Source organism: Charadrius vociferus, unplaced genomic scaffold, assembly GCF_000708025.1.
Source record: "Charadrius vociferus isolate BGI_N301 unplaced genomic scaffold, ASM70802v2 scaffold63, whole genome shotgun sequence".
NCBI lineage: Eukaryota > Metazoa > Chordata > Aves > Charadriiformes > Charadriidae > Charadrius > Charadrius vociferus.
In genome coordinates, this window is record NW_009647579.1 from 89680 (window position 1) to 108990 (window position 19311).

General features: G+C 37.0%; 1 protein-coding gene across 1 annotated transcript in view; it reads left to right on the forward strand.

The window, feature by feature from the left end:
- ERC2 (ELKS/RAB6-interacting/CAST family member 2) overlaps positions 1-19311 on the forward strand; it is a 366168-nt gene that overhangs the window by 89344 nt on the left and 257513 nt on the right. Inside the window, exon 3 of the mRNA XM_009880932.1 lies at positions 10413-10487. Coding sequence (XP_009879234.1) covers positions 10413-10487 — 75 coding nt within the window. The remainder of the gene's footprint in view (positions 1-10412; positions 10488-19311) is intronic.

Consider the following 19311-nt stretch of genomic DNA (forward strand, 5'->3'; position numbering starts at 1 on the left):
AAGCTCAACATGAGCTGGCAATGTGCTTGCGCAGCCCAGAAAGCCAATGACATCCTGGGCCGCATCAAAAGAAGCGTGGCCAGCAGGTTAAGGGAGGTGATTCTGCCCCTCTACTCTGCTCTGGAGAGACCCCACCTGGTCTAGTGCAACCGGCCTTGGGGCCCCGAGGATAAGAAAGACATGGACCTGTTGGAGTGAGTCCAGAAGAGGGCCACACAGATGATCAGATGAGCTGGAGCACCTCTCCTCTGAAGACATGCTGAGAGAGTTAGGCTTGTTCAGCCTGGAGAAGGGAAGGCTCTGGGGAGAGCTTATAGCAGCCTTTCATTACTTAAAGGGGGCCTGCAGGAAAGGTGGGGAGGGACTCTTTATCAGGGGGCATAGCGATAGGACGAGGGGTAAGAGTTTTAAACTGGAAGAGGGTAGACTTAGATTAGATATTAGGAAGAAATTCTTTACTCTGAGGGAGGTGAGGCACTGGCACAGGTTGCCCAGAGGTGGTGTGGCTGCCCCATTCCTGGAGGTGTCTAAGGCCAGGTTGGATGGGGCTTTGAGCAACCTGCTCTAGTGGGAGGTGTCCCTGCCCATGGCAGGGGGGTTGGAACTAGAGGATCTTTAAGGTCCCTTTCAACTCTAAACATTCTATGATTCTATGAACTCTATTTTACAACATTCTGATTTAAATGTATTCTTGTAATGATGCATTTGGGCTCTTCTGCAGAATACAAGTTTCAGAGTGAAATGAGTATTCTGCATTCTCAAATGTTTAGTCATTACCCCCTTCCTCTTCCCTGCTGAGAAAGACTGACTTGGTTGGCGTATCTCAACTGCCGGGTAGATATGTATTGAATTGGTGGGTTTGATTAAATTTCTGACAGATCCAAAAATAGGATTTTTTTCTTGAAGGTCAATGAAAAATAATGTGTCTCTCTTGGTTTTTTTTTGGGGGGGGGAGGGATTGTGTGGTGTGGTGAATTCTTTTGGCAAGCATCAAATTTACTTTTAGGTTAAAAGGCATGATTCTTTAAGTGTAAGAGTTGCATTCTAATTGTTTGGTTTGAAAAAGATAAAAGGCAATGGAAAATAAAAGCTATTTCAAATATTTTTTCCCAAACAATTCATTTAGCACTTTGAAAAAATTTGATGGCTTTAGACTTATAAAGGTTTTTAAAGGTAGTTTAAAAAAACAGAAATGTATTTGTTTCTATGTTGCTTACAGGGTTTTTCTTAAAAAAACAAACCCCCCAAAAAACTTCAACACCCAAATTGTTTGAAAAATTGTCCACCTCTTTTACAGAATTAGGTTAGTGCTCCCTTGTCCCTCTCTGCCATTTATTTGCGTCACCTAACAGCTATTTAGAATTTCTATTGATCAATGATCCTTTTTACTACTGTCATCCATACAGATATGTACTCTTTATTTCACAATATGAAATTACACGCTCAAATTGTATGTAGTAGAAAAAGCTAATCAAAGAATATTAAAGTTGATATGACATATTCTTAAAAAAACCCAACTTGTGTGTATATAGAATATAGTGCTTAGGCAATCCTTTTGTGCGGTAATTTGATCCAGCAATCCAACACTTTTACTTGCACGTATATTAACTACTTGGGAATGTAGGGATGAAATTTGTCTGAATATGTAGGGGAGATAATTTTCTTAATTGAGAGCTTTGACATTCTGTTACATGACAATGTGATAACTAATCTTTATAATTATGTTATAAAGTAATGATATCTAATTTTTCATCTACCAATATCTCCAAGGCCTTCTCAGCAAAGCTGCTCTCAATCCATTCATCCATGCCCCAGCCTGTATTGCTACTGGGGGTTGCCCTGATCCAGGTGCAGGATGTTGCACTTGGCCTTGTTGAACTTCGAGGCTCACATGGGCCCACTCCTCCAGCCTGTCAGAGTCCCCCTGGACAGCATCCCTTCCCTCAAGCATCATCAACTGCACCACTCAGCTTAGTGTCATCCGTAAACTTGCTGAGGGTGGACTCAATCCCACTGTGTGTCATTGATCAAGATATTAAATAGTATTGGTCTCAATACAGACCCCTGAGGGATACCACAAATATCACCACAAAGCTTTGTTTGCATTTAAAAAAAAATTGCTATACCAAAGAGCCAAGGAACTTACACATTTGAAGTCTTATTAGTTCTGATGCTTGTTGGCATTGCTGATTAAGGCCTGATGTTTAAATATTAAATTGCCTAAACCAACAGTAATTAAATGCGTGTGAGTAAAACCCACCCATACTTAGAAAAGCACTTCCTGGAGAAGTAGGGAACTGAAAATCAAAACCATAAATAATTTTAGCTAGTGATTTTACTGAGCCAACGTGAAGCGAAAAGAGACGGTAAGGGATACAGTAAAAGGTAGGCTAGCAAGATAACAACAAACCTGTATATCCATTAATAGAAAGTATGGATATTAGCAGATACACCTATGAAACTATGCTTTTCAAAATTAAAGTCCTGTGCCAATCAATTTAAAGCCTTACTGTGATATGAGGATGTGCATCACACAGGGAATGCTAACACTTTCCTCGGTTGGCTCAGGCTCTTTGCAGTGATACTCTGATAAAGGATTGATATTTCATCAATGATAAGGTTACAAAAGTGATTTCTACCACAAAGTGAACAGCGTGTTTGATGTTCAGTGTATATTAACAGCAGCTAATACATCCTTAAGTAAACTTGGGAGATCTGCCCAGCAAGTGTGTCAACAATGTAATACTTTTCACTCTGAGTAGTCAAGTTTGACTCTGGTTTTGGCAGTGTTATTTTGCTTCCATTTAAGAATTAACATTTAAATTGTTTTTTCACCTGCATGCAGTCTGAAGGAGGAGATGCAGAATAGAAATTAAAAAAAAAATAAAAAAATCACTGAATGTGTGTGCGTAGGTTGAAAGGTAGGGCAAGCGCTAAAAATATTACCCTTTGTCTTTTTGCTTTTCTAGAACAGAACTATTACATTTCAGCTTGTATAATTAAACTAGCAGGATGTTAGTTATTTGAATATGGGAAGAACTATTGGAAAACTGTGTTTTCCTCTACTTATAGCACTTGTGTTTCTATGGGTCAGTTCAGATATGTTGGCACTGCTTGTAACATCCTATCTCACAGTACTGAATGTGCTTTAAAATGTTTTGTTTTAATTTATTTGTGAAGAGTGGAGCTGGCACACAGCAGCATCTCTGTTGTGTGTTCTGGATCTTAGGATCGTATTTGGTAATCTTTGCTGTGACTTTACCCTTTTAAGCGATGCCTGCATGCTTCTGATGGCAGGAGCTAGGGAAGTCTACTTAGTTATGCCCTAATGTGGAATTCCATTATTATATCATGGTTAGTATTGTGTTACACTTACTGTAAAATTTATGTGATATTTCTTTTTCAAACTTATTAAAAAACTTCTTTGTGTGTTAAAATTTCTAAAGAGGAAGGAAGGAGTAAACAGTTTTGGAGGGTGGAAATAAATCTTTAAAATCATGGATTTGTTGGATAAGGATTTCTTAAACACTATGGATTACAGAAAGGATTTGTTGGATAAGGGGTTTACTTTATTAGAATTTGGAGATGTGATTTTAAAAAGAAAGAAACTCTTCTAAAAAAAAGCAACCCACCCCCCCACCCCACCCCCCCAGCAAGACAAGGGACTGGCTGGATCTCCAAGCTGGTATGGGAGGAGGAAAGGTTTAGCTGAAGCCCAGCAAGGAAACCGGGGGAAAGCAGGACCCACCCCCAAAAAAAAGAACCACAAAAACCACCAAAAACCCACACCAAAACCCACACCCAAATACAAATGCCTAAAGTCTTGGTTTATAACTCCCAACTATGTTTCATTCATGTGTCCTAATGTAAATTAAGTGTCTCCTCTTAGTGCAGCTTGGTTATTAATAAATGTCTATTTTAAACACTTAGTTTTTAAAAAATTGGCATACTTTTCCATGCAGTTTTTAAGCTTCATGTGTGCTGGAAAGAGAAAGCTTTTTAGCTATGATGTTTCCAGAGGGTATACTCTCTGCAGAAGTGTCAGCAGTGGTTGGAACATTTGTTTTCTGAACCTAACTGACTAGCCCTGAAAACAAATATATGGCCTTCCTTTACTTGCATGCACTCCGGGGTTTTGTTCTGGGTTTTTAAATAAAATTAGGATGGGAACGAGAGAAAACTATTTATTGTCAGGTTTCTTTCTCTGAAGATATTTGTGAAGCAATAACATTTCACTTTTTTTAACTTTGGAGAAGTGATTTTTGGTAAGAGGAAAAAGATTAATGATATTGGAAAAAAACAAAAAAAAAAGAAATGATCCTCTAGAGATTTTGTTCCTTCTATGAAGGAAAGAAATAAATTTTCAAGAATTCTGGTGAAAGTAGAGTTTCAGTAGCTCCTTTCAGGAAACATTCTATGTGCTTTCAATTAGAAACTAAATTGTCCCACATGCATTTCAACCTTCCTACACAAATCGCCTTTTCACTTGAAACTTTTTATATGTGGTCTCTTGCCAGAGGACACTCTTCCAGTATGACAACATACATGGTTGCTTAAGGTGTTTTTGACATACGAGTCAAAGGAAAGCTGAGTTTCTTAATACTCAGATTATTTTTCCTTATATTCTTTCTTTAGGCATATTGGTAAAACATATCATAAGCCCTTCTCTTATGCATGAATTCAGGAATAAATGGAAGTATGATCATTGTAAAGAAATATTTTTGGCTAGTGATTCAATATGGTGGTTTTAATCTGGTGTAAAGACTCCTTCCTCACTCATACTCTTTTTAACATGCACAACTTTTCAAACGTAGGCCAGGAGTGGTGTCAGAATCGTTGAAGACTAACACTGAGGCCAATGAGATTATTGCTAGACTTGTCTTCAGTGCTGGACTATTGATCTTTGTTTTCTCGTTTGGTGGTGGTGGCCTTATTAATGCATTTCCTATATTCTGTATTCATCAAAACTCATATTTACCTGTTTATTTGAAAATGCTAAATGGAGAGAGAAGTAAGCATGCATCTGAGTATTTTGCTTAACTGTGAGAACTTAATAAATTTCCATATAACTAATTTACAAAGAAACTCTTTCGCTAGTACAGAACTTGTATAGCTATCAGCTTTTCTATAGTTTCCCGTAATTATTTAATTCATGTGCTTGTATCCACACTTTCATTTATTCGAACTATAAAATCTGTTGGGATTTGACAAAATTTATTTAACAGGTTCTCAGAGTTCCAAGTACCTATGGTAGTGGGTTTTTAAAAGACGACCAATGACAATGTGATTTTTGGAATCCTTCCTAAAAATGAGGTTTTTTCTCCTACGCACTGGAGCCAAACATGGAAATTTTCAGTGTTGTCAGTTTATGGTTTCCAGAAAGATAAAGAGTTTGATCAGGATTTCTTAAATATCCTTTCATCTAAATTGCTATGAGACCATTTTGGCTGGGAGTAGATGCAAAGGGTTAGAAAACAGGAAAGAAAAGATAAGCCTTTACGTTAAGAATAAATGAATTCCTATATGTTACAATTTTGTAGTATTCTGGTTAAATAGAATTTGATCGGTCTTTCTAATGGTATTTTTGGCTGAAGAAACTACTGTTTAGTCACTTTAATAAGTAAGCAACTGTGCTTTTACTTAAATAATTGATCGAAATATTAATATACTGCTGATTTAAATTTTTAAGTTCAGACAAGCTGATCGTGTAGAAGCAGTATCAAGGCTTTCTTTTCCAGGAGAATGGAAGCAGTCTGATTTGAGGTGTTGGAGAGAACTAGCAGCTCCTATACTATTGCCTGCTGTGATTTACAGATTTGTACATTTTACCAAGGAATAAAAGAAGCTAGATTTACAGACACAATGGTTTCTTACGCCTGTTTTTACGTTGTCTGAAGTATAGTTGCTGTCATCTTTAAAACCTCTTTCTTCTTCCAAGGTTATTTGATTCCGGTGTCTCTGTTCCTATTATGTCTTTATATCTTAGATATCATGAATGAATTTTGTGTTATTTTTTTAAAACCTTCTGGTTTACAATTCTATTTTCCTTCTGTTCTTTAATCAGTAGAAGTTAACCAGTTGAAATGCAGGCACTCACTGACAGTTTCATGATACCATCTCTAAATTGCCCATTTCTTTGAAAAAGTCCTTTTCTTTCTAGTACTTTGTGTCATGCTATTTTAGGCAGTTTTGTGTAAATAGAAAGTAAAACCTTAAACTGCGTTAACAATATTGGTGTAGCCTTTTATTTAAGAGTTTCAGTTCAATCTCATCTAATCAAAACAACACATAGTCACTGATGTCTTAGGAACCTTAATAAAACAAATCAGAAACAGAATAAAAGGAGGATCGGTTTCCAGCAGCCTGGCTTTCTTGCAGCCAGTTGAGGAAGTGTCTTATAATAAAGCTGGGATTATAAGGGAGTTTTGTTTGGGTTTAATTAGTATTAGGTTCAGACTATGCTATACAGTACGGATTTTGAATACTGGTCAATAATGATAAAGTCTTGCAAGATCTTTTTATCAATTTCTGAACAAAAGAACAGGACTCATCTTCCACCACTCTTTTAGGAAGTATTTGATATAAACTGTCTCCTCTTGGCATTTTTTGATATTTAAATTAGTGGTAAAATTGTGTGCTGAAGTTACTTTTGAGGCCAATACAAGGTGCTGATCTAATATCCCAGAAACGTGTAGAAGGAGAAAGCAACGGCCAGCTTTGGTTAAGACTCGTTTTGGTCTAGAAGTAAAGAATATCAGAGTAAATCTAATGTGAAGAAAAAGATCTGATTACCTGTCAGTTTTGTGTGGGTGTGTTAATCACCTTGACAACTAAGCATCAGCATGAAATCCCAGGTGTGGGCATCCAGTTATGCAGATTTGTAATTAATTTGTGTGTGCAGAATTATAAATTCATATGTGCAAAGTGGTTACTCAGAACTACTACCAATTGCAGTGATACACATGTCATATAGGGGATGTAATGAAAATGTAATTTCATAAATGAGTACATCTCTGAGGGATTATGAGCATAGACCTTGATCATTGCAGAGATGATCGTGATCAAGTACTTTATCATGATACAAGTATCAAGAGTTCCATTCAACGCAGTTCAGATTAAAAGAAACTATGCCTGATGTTAATTTCGAGGTTTTTTGGGGTTGTGTTTTTTTGGTGTTTGGGTTTTTTTTTTTTAAGTTTTTTATTAGGCTCCCTGGGCTTTTTATTAAAAGAAATTAAAAAGACAAAGCAGCATCGTTCCAAAAATGATGTAATGGTTAAAAAATTGGTTTCTTTAGTCTACAAGGATTTCATAAAATATTCAGAATATATCTTGGTTAGCTGTCAGGCAAATTAGAAACCCTCCAGATGACCTCAGATAGAAAAGCAATCAGTATTAAGGTATCATGCACATAAAACGGTAGTATTCTTGAATCAGTACCCCAAAAGTATGTCCCCAAATCAGGTACCCCAAAAGAAAAAATGCATACACGGAACAACATAAATTCAAGAACTGAGCCTTGTGGGAGTCTCCAAACATTTGAATCTGATTGGAAGAAAACCCACACAAAATAATAAAGTGGGAGTCATATTCCGATCTTCTCCAGAATCCTCAAGTCTGCTTCATTTTACCATCAGGGATAGAGAAGAAAAGCTTTTAAGTCAGCCAGCATCGGATTGATTCATAAAGCAAACAGGAAAAGTATTATGAGGCAAGGCTTCATACTATGATAGACATCTAGGAATACTCATCTTTGGCAGTCTATTCATCTTTGGCTAAGGGGGTGGAAACTCTGGTTTGTCTCCCTGGGTAATGCGTGGAATCCTGTTTATACTCCAACTCAGTTTATGTGGCCTTGGGGAGCAAAGTCTGGTCTTAGAATTAGCTGTAATTTTTGCTGATCAGATAGTGGTATGACTGGCCAACTATTTTTCCATGACTTTTGTAGGAGAAATATATGACAAATCTATGACATACTCTTATTTTTTAAAAAGTTGTGTAGTGAAGGTACTTGTTTAATCCGGGACCAACAGCTGGTGGTGATTGAGAGATTTCCCGTATAGGTGATTTGCAAAGATTTCTTTATTTTATAATGTGGAGAATTAGTTGTATATAAAAAGAAAAAGGAAAAAGTATCATTCAGATATACTTTTTCATAAATGCCCAGTGCAAAACTAGAAATTCACTGTTGTCACAGGTTAGAGGTTTAAATATAACTGCATATATCTGCAATGTATTTAATGTAATAAAAAAAGCATGCAGACCTACTTAGTTTTAGGTATGCATTCAAATACGTGTACCTAATCTGGCTCTTGCAGGCATTGCCGTGGTTTATCAAGATATCATGGGCTATTTAAGGTCAGAATCTAATTTAACAGTTTATCTAACCATTACGTTTTAGTGTATCCCTTCTATGGAAACAGCAGAGTGGGCAAAATAAAATAGGCAAGACAGAGCATATCCAACTCTTTCTTCTTTATATTGCCATTGACTAAGGTATCACTGTTAGCTATGGTACAAATAGGCAATGAAAAACTGCCTGCACCCCCGGAGGTTTGCAGGCTAAGATCATGAACAAACAGAGGAGTCTGAAAAATGAGATAAACCAGGTGTGATCTAAACGGTCTTAATTTACCACCCATTTAACTGTAACTTGGCTGCTTAACTGTAATTAAATAGATTGTAAGTATTGATCTGTTTCTGTATACATAAAATTTTCTGTTGCCTATGCACAGCTTCTTTTCTTTTAACCAAAAATGTATGCCAAACCTGACAACTTCGAGATGGATATCTTGATATTATGTACTGTCACATGCTACACTTCAAGTTAAGTAATCTATGTTCGGTTGAATGGAGCGTATATGGCTAACTTGTCTCTTTCAGTTAAATTAATATATTAAGCCACACAATTTTTGGAACATATTTTATAAAGATGTTTATTATCAGTAGATTTTAATTTAACAACATAGCCCAAATCACTCCTACTATAGTCTTTAAAGAGTGGTTGTTTCTCAAAGTCATTGATAATCAATATCCTCGTTGTTAAACAGAACAAGAAACTGATCGATAGTTCGTGATACAAAAAATTATTACTTTTAAGCTTGTGGATTATTAGGTAGGTGAAACCCAGAAATGTGCTCGGATAGGCTGAGGGGGGCAGGATGATAAATGTGCATAATCCGTATAGCTGGTTGTACTTTTGATTGTTAGTGTAGTTGATTGTCACGTTGTACATTGTTTGCTTCACTCAAGAAAAGAGGTTTTAAGAGATGGAAATAACACTGTGGGTCCTAACTATCTTTGGTTTTTTGATGATGTTCCCCTCTGCACCCAAATTTATGAGGATGAGCTGCGAGAGGCATAATTTGGAAGATACAATAGCTTGGGTTCTGGAGTCAGCTACTGCCTTGGTGGCGAATGAACCTAGCTTCTCAGCCTACCTGGCATAAATGTATTTTTCATGGTTATAAAGATAGTTCAAGTGTGTATATGGAGCACTGGGGTAGAAAGAAAATGGAGAGAAAGACATCTTCCATGGTGGTCCTATTCTTTAGAGGGGAAGGGCTCTAAAGGACTAGAAACAGAACTATATCTGTCCTATTTCAGTTTTGTTTTCGAATAAACTGCTCAGGTGATTTGTGGGAGGGGTATAAGCATCATCAAATTCTTAAATGATGGTGTTTCATTACAGCTTTACAGTGTTCTATGTAGATATGTGAGGTTTTTTTGAGATATTTCATACCAGTATAGAACATTTGTGTTTTACAAGAGACCGAGTCCTGCCATCTTTATCCTCTTTTTTTATAAAGACCAATAGACATTATTCTAACTGTATATCTTAACTAACGCAATCTATTTTTCTTTCACCTGTGGATTAAGATGCATTAAAAATAGTATGAAAATGTGAAAACTGAAATGTAATTGCTACTGTAGAGGGTGCTGCGTCAACCCACTATATAATTATTATCCTTAAAATGTCAAATTTAAATATAATGTCTTTAAATGGCTTATTTCAGATATTAGAGGAAAAACTAAGAAGCTACAGTAAAAGATTTTAAATGACTTAACAGTGTTTGAATTAGTAACACAACTGAATTAATTCAGTTTTGATGTTTAGGCAGAAGCAGGAGCATTGTATTTGGACTAAGAAATTACTTGCTGGCTTTGTCACTGTTGACATTAATTATTGATAGGGGTTTGAGAAATAGCGCATGTGCTGTCAGAGTTGACTGTAATATAAGATAGGGACTGCAGTTATGCTAGAGGGATTATAGAGAGGGAAGCACCTGTAGCATTTGGAGTTACATGCTTCTAATAATCAGACTTTTATTTTGTTGTAACAAATTCATATGAGTGATTAAAATAATGGAAAGATGAGTCGTCAGGCTTATTTCTATCGTGTCCCTCCACAGGAGTTACATAGAAGAACACAACTTCAACCCGAGCCAGCAAAGACGAAGGCTCTTCAAACAGTTATTGAAATGAAGGTACGGTCTCTGCATGTTTTCCCATATATTATTTTTGTAGTGTGAACTCACGTACACTGGCTGGGATGGAGTTAATTTTCCTCATAGCAGCCTCTATGGTGCTATGTTTTGAATTTGGGACCAAAACAGTGTTGATAACACAGTGATATTTTTAACTGTTGCTGAACAGTGCTTACACAGAGTCAAATCTTTCTCAGTTTTTCACTCCGCTCTGCGCCACCCCAGCAAGTAGGTTGGGGGTGGACAAGAGGCTGGGAGGGAATGCAGCCAAGACAGCGGACCTGAATTAACCAAAGGGATATTCTGTGCTATAGAATGTCATGCTCAGCAGTAGAACGAGGGGAGGACATTCAGAATTATGGCGTTTGTCTTCCCAAGTAACTGTTATGCATAATGAAGCCCTGCTTTCCTGGAAATAGCTAAGCATCTGCCTGCTGATGGGAAGCAGTGAATGAATTCCATAATTTGCTTTGCTTGCATGCACGGTTTTGCTTTACCTATTAAATTGGCTGTATCTCAACCCATGAATTTTCTCACTTCTGCCCTTCCAATTCTCTCCCCCATCCCACTGAGGGGCAGTGAATGAACAGCTGTGTGACACAGCTGCCTACCAGGGTTAACCTACAACAACTTGATTTATAACTTTTACTGTTAAATCATTAAATGCTTCCTTCTACTTCTCAACTGATTTTGCTGTGAAGCTAGGAATAATTAGTATTTCTTTCTCCCAGACTGTTTTCTTAATAAGACTTGATTAAAAAAATCAATTGCAGCATTGCTGAATAGTGAGAACCAAATGGCTTTTAAAAAGAATCCGGGGCAAAAAAAAGTTTCAGGTGAGGCAAAGTAGATGGAATAAACTGACAAACAGAAGCAAACACAAACTGTCCAAGGCTGATGTAAAATGTTTTCCTTCCTGATCTCTAGAAACAATACTTCTGTTGGTGGTTATTTGGCCATCATTTTACAACTAACCTAAGGGAAATATTCATTGCATCAGCGCAGAGTGATATGACAAAATGTGATGCAACTCCTGTCTTAGTCCTGATTCCAAGTTCCTCTTCTGGATATATAATATTACTAAAGTGCTGTGGCTTTTTTCCCCACAATAACAAAATATAAAGATAATTCAAAAAGTGAAAACTGATATTTTCACATAATTCTGTGAGTCTGGAATGTACATCTTTAAGAAAAATACCATGAGACTTGAGATAATTTCTGAATTGGCAGTGCTGCCTGAAATACATTAATGATGGTCTTTCATTTCAGTCTTAAAAGGAAGTGCAAAATTAAAGGCCTCATTTTGCCAGTGACTTCTGTTATGAGCCAATGAGTTCAGCATGTCTGAACATTGCGGTAAAGACATAGTTACAACAACAGCAGGACCTAATAAATACAGTATCTGCCTTTTAATAGGTAATAATTAGTTGGATTATATGAGTAACAAAGAAAGTTCATTGATTTCAGTATTCCATCTTCTGATGTGTATTTGCCTTGAACCTTCCCTGTTTATTCTAGTTCAGAAGTCTAGTTATGGAACCTAAACCGTGTGTTTTTGCAGTAACTCGTTACCTGTAGTATATGGGAAAGTAGGATACTGCCTGAGAAACTTGTTTCTTTCTATTAATATTAAGAATTATAAATTTAAAAGTTTTGGGATACAGAGATAGTGTGTTAGAATAGTTTATGGTCTTCCATGTGGGTTATTAACAATGTAAAGTTTATATTGCAAAATAATTTGCAATTCCTCTTCCTCTACCAAAACTCTTGGAAAAGAATGGGGGTGTTGGGGGACATGACACATGAATGACATATGCGATGACTGTAGTTGCAGCTACTCTGACAGTGTCTGTCCCTGAAGACAGTAATATCTTTTCTGTTTGTCTTCCAGGAGAGTTGGGAGTGGTGTGATCTTTCACTTTTTAAAAATCTGATCTTTGTAATGAGGGCTTTCATTTGGTACAGGTGATGCTGTAATTGTGTTGCTGGAGCAATCTGATGTGGCTCCGAGGCACATAGTTCTTTCTTTTCTTATGAACACAAGCTCCCTTGGGGTTGCCTTGTCTAAAATAGGCCTAATATTGGAAAGAAAAAGGGACAAATGTAAGATGTTGAAATCCATCTGATTAAACAGCAGTTTTCATTACAAGTTCCAGCTTTGGAATGTTTTCAAGTAAATTTAAATTGTCTTAATCCAGACAACATTTGTTTTGAAAAAAATGTCAAACATTTGTTTTGAATAATCAAGCATTGAAGCAATAATAAAAATTGAGGGCAGAAGAAGGAAGAAGTTTACCCTCTAATATGGCAATCTGAGGCCATACACTCCCTCATGCAGAGGCTCCAAGCAGTATACTTTTTCCAAGCAGCACCTAACCCCTTCCACCCTCTCACCACGTTAGCTTTTCTCTGAGTCCCCTCCCTGGCTCCCCCAGGCCCTGCCAGGAGGCAGCTTTCCCTCCTTTGTAGATCCCTCTATTCTTTCCTGTGGTTTTATTTTGTCCCTTGCTACTGCTGAATGCTTTCTCTCCCTTTTCCCAATCAGTCCTCCTTTCAGCCAGTGAAGTATACCCATTTCTCCAACCTATAATTTCATATGTGATTTTTTTTTTGGTCCTAAACAGCTTTTCTTCTGCTCTACCTTTCCTGTCCTGTTATGATCTTAATTTCTCTCTGAAAACTTTGAAAGTAGTTGCCTTTTCCTATAGCAAATGTATTTTCTGGATACAATTGCATGTTGTCTCCTTGACCAGTCTCTATCTTCTGTATACTTAAGAAAGGGGGGGGGGCGCGGAACAAAAAAGATAGAAAATTCACATCCTATGTCTTGACTCGTGTTTCTATTACTTTTTTTTATGCTGTTTCAGATGTCTATTGTCTTTTCAGAGGCATTGTACAGGCCTTTCTTTCCTAACTTTCTGGTTTTGCTTCTTAGACTAGTTTGCTTCCAGATGTCCCATGTCTTTTTCTTATTCTTTCCCCTTACATTCTTTAATCTCTATTCCCTTGGCTGCAACAGACCTTCTTCTCCAGAAGCCCTTCTTTCTTCTGGAAAGCAGAGTCACAGGACAGAAGGTTAGGGCAGGATACTTCCTTTTCCTGCATGCTCCTGTTATTTCCTCAAAGTCCTGTTTTTTTGAAACTTGCTTAATCGCACTGTAGACCTTGCTTTCAAGAGATTTTTTGTTTTGTTTTGTTTTGTTCTCCCAGGCCCCTACCATAGTTTTCTGAGATCTGTTACATCATGGAGTTCATGGTGTTCAGAGAAGAGCCACCAGAATGTTTAAAAATATTACCAAACAATGAATGACTTTAGGATCTTAATCTTGTGTAGCTTCACAAATAGGAAATGACGGAGCAAAGAGATTACACTCGTTAGACACATCCTGAGATATCTATATAAAAAAAGTCCTCTCCAGTAATGAAAATACATTGCAAAATAGAAGCTAGCGGTAGCAAATGCACACCAAAATATGGTGTGTATATTTAACAGCATTCATGTAATTTTATGACTCCTGTTATACAGGAAGCCACTCTAGTTTTGTTGCAATGGTTGATTCTGACTTTGTGACTATGGATATACGTAATCAAACAGCATTCTTATTCTCATGCCTTGATCTTTATTTAAGCATAAGTTAAAGCTAGTACACTGAAATCCTTTCCTTTAATTGCCATTGTACCCATGCATACTCTTGTGATGCCCTACATGGAGTGCTGCATTCTATTCTGAGGTCCCCAGTACAAGAAAGGCATGAACCTGTTGGAGCAAGTCCAGAGGAGTGCCATGAAAATCATCAGAGGGCTGGAACACCTCTCCTACGGAGAAAGGCTGAGAGAGTTGGGGTAGTTCAGCCTGGAGAAGGGAAGGCTCCAGGGAGACATTATTGCGACCTTTCTGTATATAAAGGGAACTTCTAAGAAAGATGGAGAAAGACTTCTTACCAGGACCTGTAGTGATAGGACAAGGGGTAATGGTTTTAAACTGAAAGAAGGTAGATTTAGATTAGCTATTAGGAAGAAATAGTGCCTCTATTTCTCTGAGGGTGGTGAGGCACTGGAACAGGTTGCCCAGAGGTGGTGTGGCTGCCCCATCCCTGGAGGTGTTCAAAGCCAGGTTGAATGGGGCTTTGAGCAACCTAGTCTAGTGGGAGGTGTCCCTGGCCATGGCAGGGGGGTTGGAACTAGAGGATCTTTATAGTCCCTTACAATCCAAACCATCCTGTGGTTCTGTGATCTTGTTCAGATGGTCTGGCTTAAACGGGTGATATTACCTGAGAGAGAAAATCAGAAATGAGTTGCTTACAGATATGGCATAAAGCTCATCCTAAGTGTAGGGTATTGACCATCTTGGTATATAGTCTAGCAACAAGAATTAAAAAGTCTTTAAAAATGGTAAGCTGTAAAGTAAATGAAAATATTTGTTGTTTACCTTACTTGCAGAAAGAGCCATCTTTATTTATTGATCCAGCTTTGATATTTCAGGTATGGGTTTGGTTCTCAAAAAGCGTGTATGTGTGTTTGCAGTGCAACATACTCTTGTTAAGATTGCATGAACTTTCACTTTCCCTTGACTTCAAAAATAAACCCGGATATTCTCTGTATTAAATTGACAAAGTTGAAAAAAGTGTATCATAAACGTGGTCATGTATGGTCTGTTGATAGCATGTCTGCATATGTGCATTTAAATTTTATTAAATGTGAAGTTTAAAATATTTGCTTCTGATTGCTGCTTGAATGCCCTACTAGGAAGGTTTTTTACATACATAGTTTAAATTTATCAGGTATTTGAAATGATGAAGAGTAGCATTTCATTACTTCTTGTTTCACAGTAGTATAGACTGGAATGCTGTATCCTTTACAAATGTTTTGCCCTCTGCTGCCCCCCCTCCCCAAGCGTTCAGGAAATGTACTATAGCACTCTTGTTCTGGGAACTGGATAGATAAGATTCATGAAACGTTATTGTGGAAACTCATTTGTAGAGTTAGTCTCCTTTCCATGGTGAAATATTATTTTCTTCAGCATCAGGACATGTACTAATTGTTCAGTTTTCCAAGAGAGATGAATTTCTGCCAGGTCCAGCATAGAAATGGCCCTAACCTCTTCCGCAGAATATCTGCAGCTCTGCTCTAATAAAGGAGATGAGGAAGAGGTACTGGTTACCACTGGCAGGAGTGGATAGATTAGGGCAAGTACCCTGATCTGTATCACAAATCCTGCTGTCTTTTGACAGATTTAGAGAGCTTGACTCAAAAAAATCTGCACAAATCTTGCATTGTTGTAGAACTCAGAAGATGTTTATTAGTACCAGTTAATACTAAGCTGCTTCCTTAATATTGCTGCAAAGGAATCTTCTTTGGGATTCAACACAGACCCACTAATGCTAATGTCAAGGTTTGAAGGAAATACTGCATCTGTTCCTATTTCAGTTTCTGAAAGATTGCCAGACCCTGTGCCGCAACAAGAGCTGGTTGAAAGTTTTCCAATTGAAGTTTTCTGTGGGAAAATGCTGATTCAGCTGAATTGGAAGATTTAATGGGAATGTGCCTATTCTGTCAAAACTTTTAGTGAAAGCAAAGCTATCTAACTTTCTACCCATCCTGTAAGTTAACCCAGCTCCCTTGTGACAGTACCCATTAGGAGCTCCAGGCTGTCTGTATTATCTTTGACCTACAAGGTTCTTTACCTTCTAGCAGTTGTCCGGGTTTCCTGGGTAAGCCAGCAGCCTGTCTGGTGTATTTGCGGAATTGTCAGCCCTGTATTGTTGATACCAAATGGAACAGTACCTTTGAGTCCTTGAACAGTCTGTGAACAAAGGTGATGTCTGGCTTCTCTTCTGTCTTGTCATCACTGACATTTTTGAGAAATTATTCTGAAACAGATTTTAGTCTTCAAAATTAGTGAAATTTCTGGGTTCTGTTCAAATAAAAATGTAATACAAAACTGACAGTGACAATTTTTCTAGTGATAGAAAAACTAGGTTTTATACAGCTGTAATGACAGTATGAAGAGATTGATTAAAAATGAACTTTTCCTTAAAGTTCAAACTTCTTGTGATAATGTAGAATTACAGAAAATGCTTCCAAAAGTTATGTTAGATATTTCTCATAAAGCTTAAATGTTTGTGAGGTATAAACCTTCTAAAGAGTGTAACAGGCTCTGCTCTAAATTATTTCTGCCATGTTATATTTGCAAACATGTAAAATACGAATGCAGTACAAAAAGCCAGACTCTCTAAGAGTTAGCTGGAGAGATTTGATGAGGACTACTCCCAGATGAGATGTCATAACAGGTCATGTAAGTATTAATATAATTCAGTGTACAGTCATTCTGAAATGCAGTGAAACTTAGGTTTTGCTTTTATCTTCAATAATAGGAGTAGCAAATTTCTAAAATGAAGTCTGATGGAGCAAGCTAATTTGATTGTAGTGTCTGTGAGAGCTACAATAATTTATTGTTGTGCATAAGCTTTGATAGCTTTTAAAATTCTTTTTTCTCTTTTCTTTCAGTATTTTTCTTTTCATGCAATTTCTCCAAATGATAAGACTTAATGAGAATTCTTCCCCTTTCTCTTTTTCATTCCATCTCAACCTTTTATTTTAACTTCTTCTTTAAAAAAAAAAAGTTTATGGGAAAATGTTCTGTGAACAGAACAGTTAACATCTTAAAAATGTTTATTTTCTGTCATGTGAAGGTCTGGTCATTTAATTGAAAGATTACTTGTTTTTTATGTTCATTCATACAGCCTTTGCTCTATGATAAGAGTAATGCTGATTCCATGGACAAATATTAATAAAATTTCATAAAATAGGATTCTGCTATTAGAAATCTGTCATGTTAATAATGTTAGACTAACATACTAAGTAGTTTAGGTGGCATTTTACTTGTAACTTGAAAAGTTGTTATTCAAAAAACCAACTCCATAATTACATCAGGTATAGGTACATAACCTAAAAGCTGGTTGGACGTCCCCAGAACGGGGTGGTGGTGGTGGTTTTTTTTTTGTTGTGGGATTTTTATTTTTGTTTTTATTTTTATTTTATGTTGCATTCCTAGTCAGCTCCTTTGTGTTTTTTAATTGATTTTTGGTGGAATACTCTTTCTCTTTGAACATACCTTTCAAGAAAGGAAAATGTGGACTGCTGATTAAGATTTTCAATATCAGATATTTTCCAGAAAAGAAACAGGTAGTGGTGTAAAAGATAAGAACCAGCAAGTTTTGCATTCCAAGAATTTGTTTGTTGTTTGTTGTTTTTTTTTTTTTTTTTTTTACTGTCCTTTACATTCTGGCACTTCTTCCTCTTTTGGTGGGAGCTCCTTTTCTGAGAGGGGATGCAGTTAATTTGGAAAGTTGTAAGATGCACAAAAGGGTTTGCTATTCCTCTTTAAAGTGCATTACTTTGCCTATATTAATGAAAGTATGTTTGCTGTCATGGAAGGTAGCTCTCCTCAACTTCTGTTTTAAATTCCTTTGTCTTGAGATTCCTTATTGAAAAGTTTTACAACCTTTTACATCACTGAGCTCTTGTCTGGATTAAAACATACTGAAAAACTCTTCAGATATGAACCACAGTCTGTCTGCATAGTTGCACAACCCAGAAACATATCTGCCATTGAAAACTGGTATATCACAGTGTGATGCAAGTGAGTGAATCTGCATTCAGCAGCAGGCTAGGTGTGTTTTTCCCATTTTCACAATGTTAGCAGTAGGCAACATTTGACATGTCTTCCACCCCCCCCGCTCCCCCCCCCATCACCTTATGACTGATTTTTTTTTTTTTTCCCCCTAAGTGAAAATTTGTGTTCTGGACTTTTTAAGTATATGGAAGGGAGCTGACTGTATTTATCAGAATTCCGATTCACACAAAAAATTCCTGATCGCTTTGTATGACTGTAAGCAAGTGCTTATCCTGCTGTTCATTTTAAAGCCATTCTCTTTTTATGGTTGACCTGGCATATATGTACCTATATCAGTATAGGATTATTATTCATTTACTGAGGTTTTGATTGTGTGATTGAACAAAACTATTTAATGAGTCTTTCACAGAAGAAATCTGCTTTTACTCTGATGCTAATTTTCAACTAACTGTTTTGAATGAGGTTATTTCCATGTTCTACTGCTTGCTACAGTCATAGTATCGTGATTTTTCTGATGTTTTCAGTGGAACAGCGTTTGATTGAAAATTTGTGTACACATGAATAAAAAGAATTAGATCTTATAAAGACTTGTAGGTTTAATTTTTTACATTACTTTGGTTGTGAACAATGCAGCTGGCTATTTGCATAATAGAAAAGCCAAGAGAGAAGCACTGAAGTCAGTCCTACTTTTGGCAAACACATCCATCTGCATCTACAATTAATTATATTGTAAAGCCATTTGTGATTAATTATTAAGGGTGCTAAAAATCTTTATACAGTTTGCTAGTGAAATGCTGAACATATTTTGGTGGCATCAGACATTCAGACTTAAGATGACTGTACTGCAATTACTGTGGGAGTAATGACTGAGAAAGACTATTCTTTCTACCCCATTGGAATTCATGAATATTTGCCTGCCATATATTGTGTGTCACAATTACAAAGCCCAAATGGAGAGATATAGTCAGGGCTTTATCCTGTCTGATCTTGAAAAACCTTCAGAAATGGACGACGCTACCTCTCTGGGCAACCATTTCCAATGCTTTTACTCAAAATATAACACTTGTAGGTATCTTGTAGGTATTGCAAGGCTACTTTCAGGCCCCTCTTGAAGCTTTCTCTTCTCTACGCTGAACGAGCCCACTTTCCTCTGCCTCTTCTTAGAAGGGAAGTACGCCAGCCCCCCCC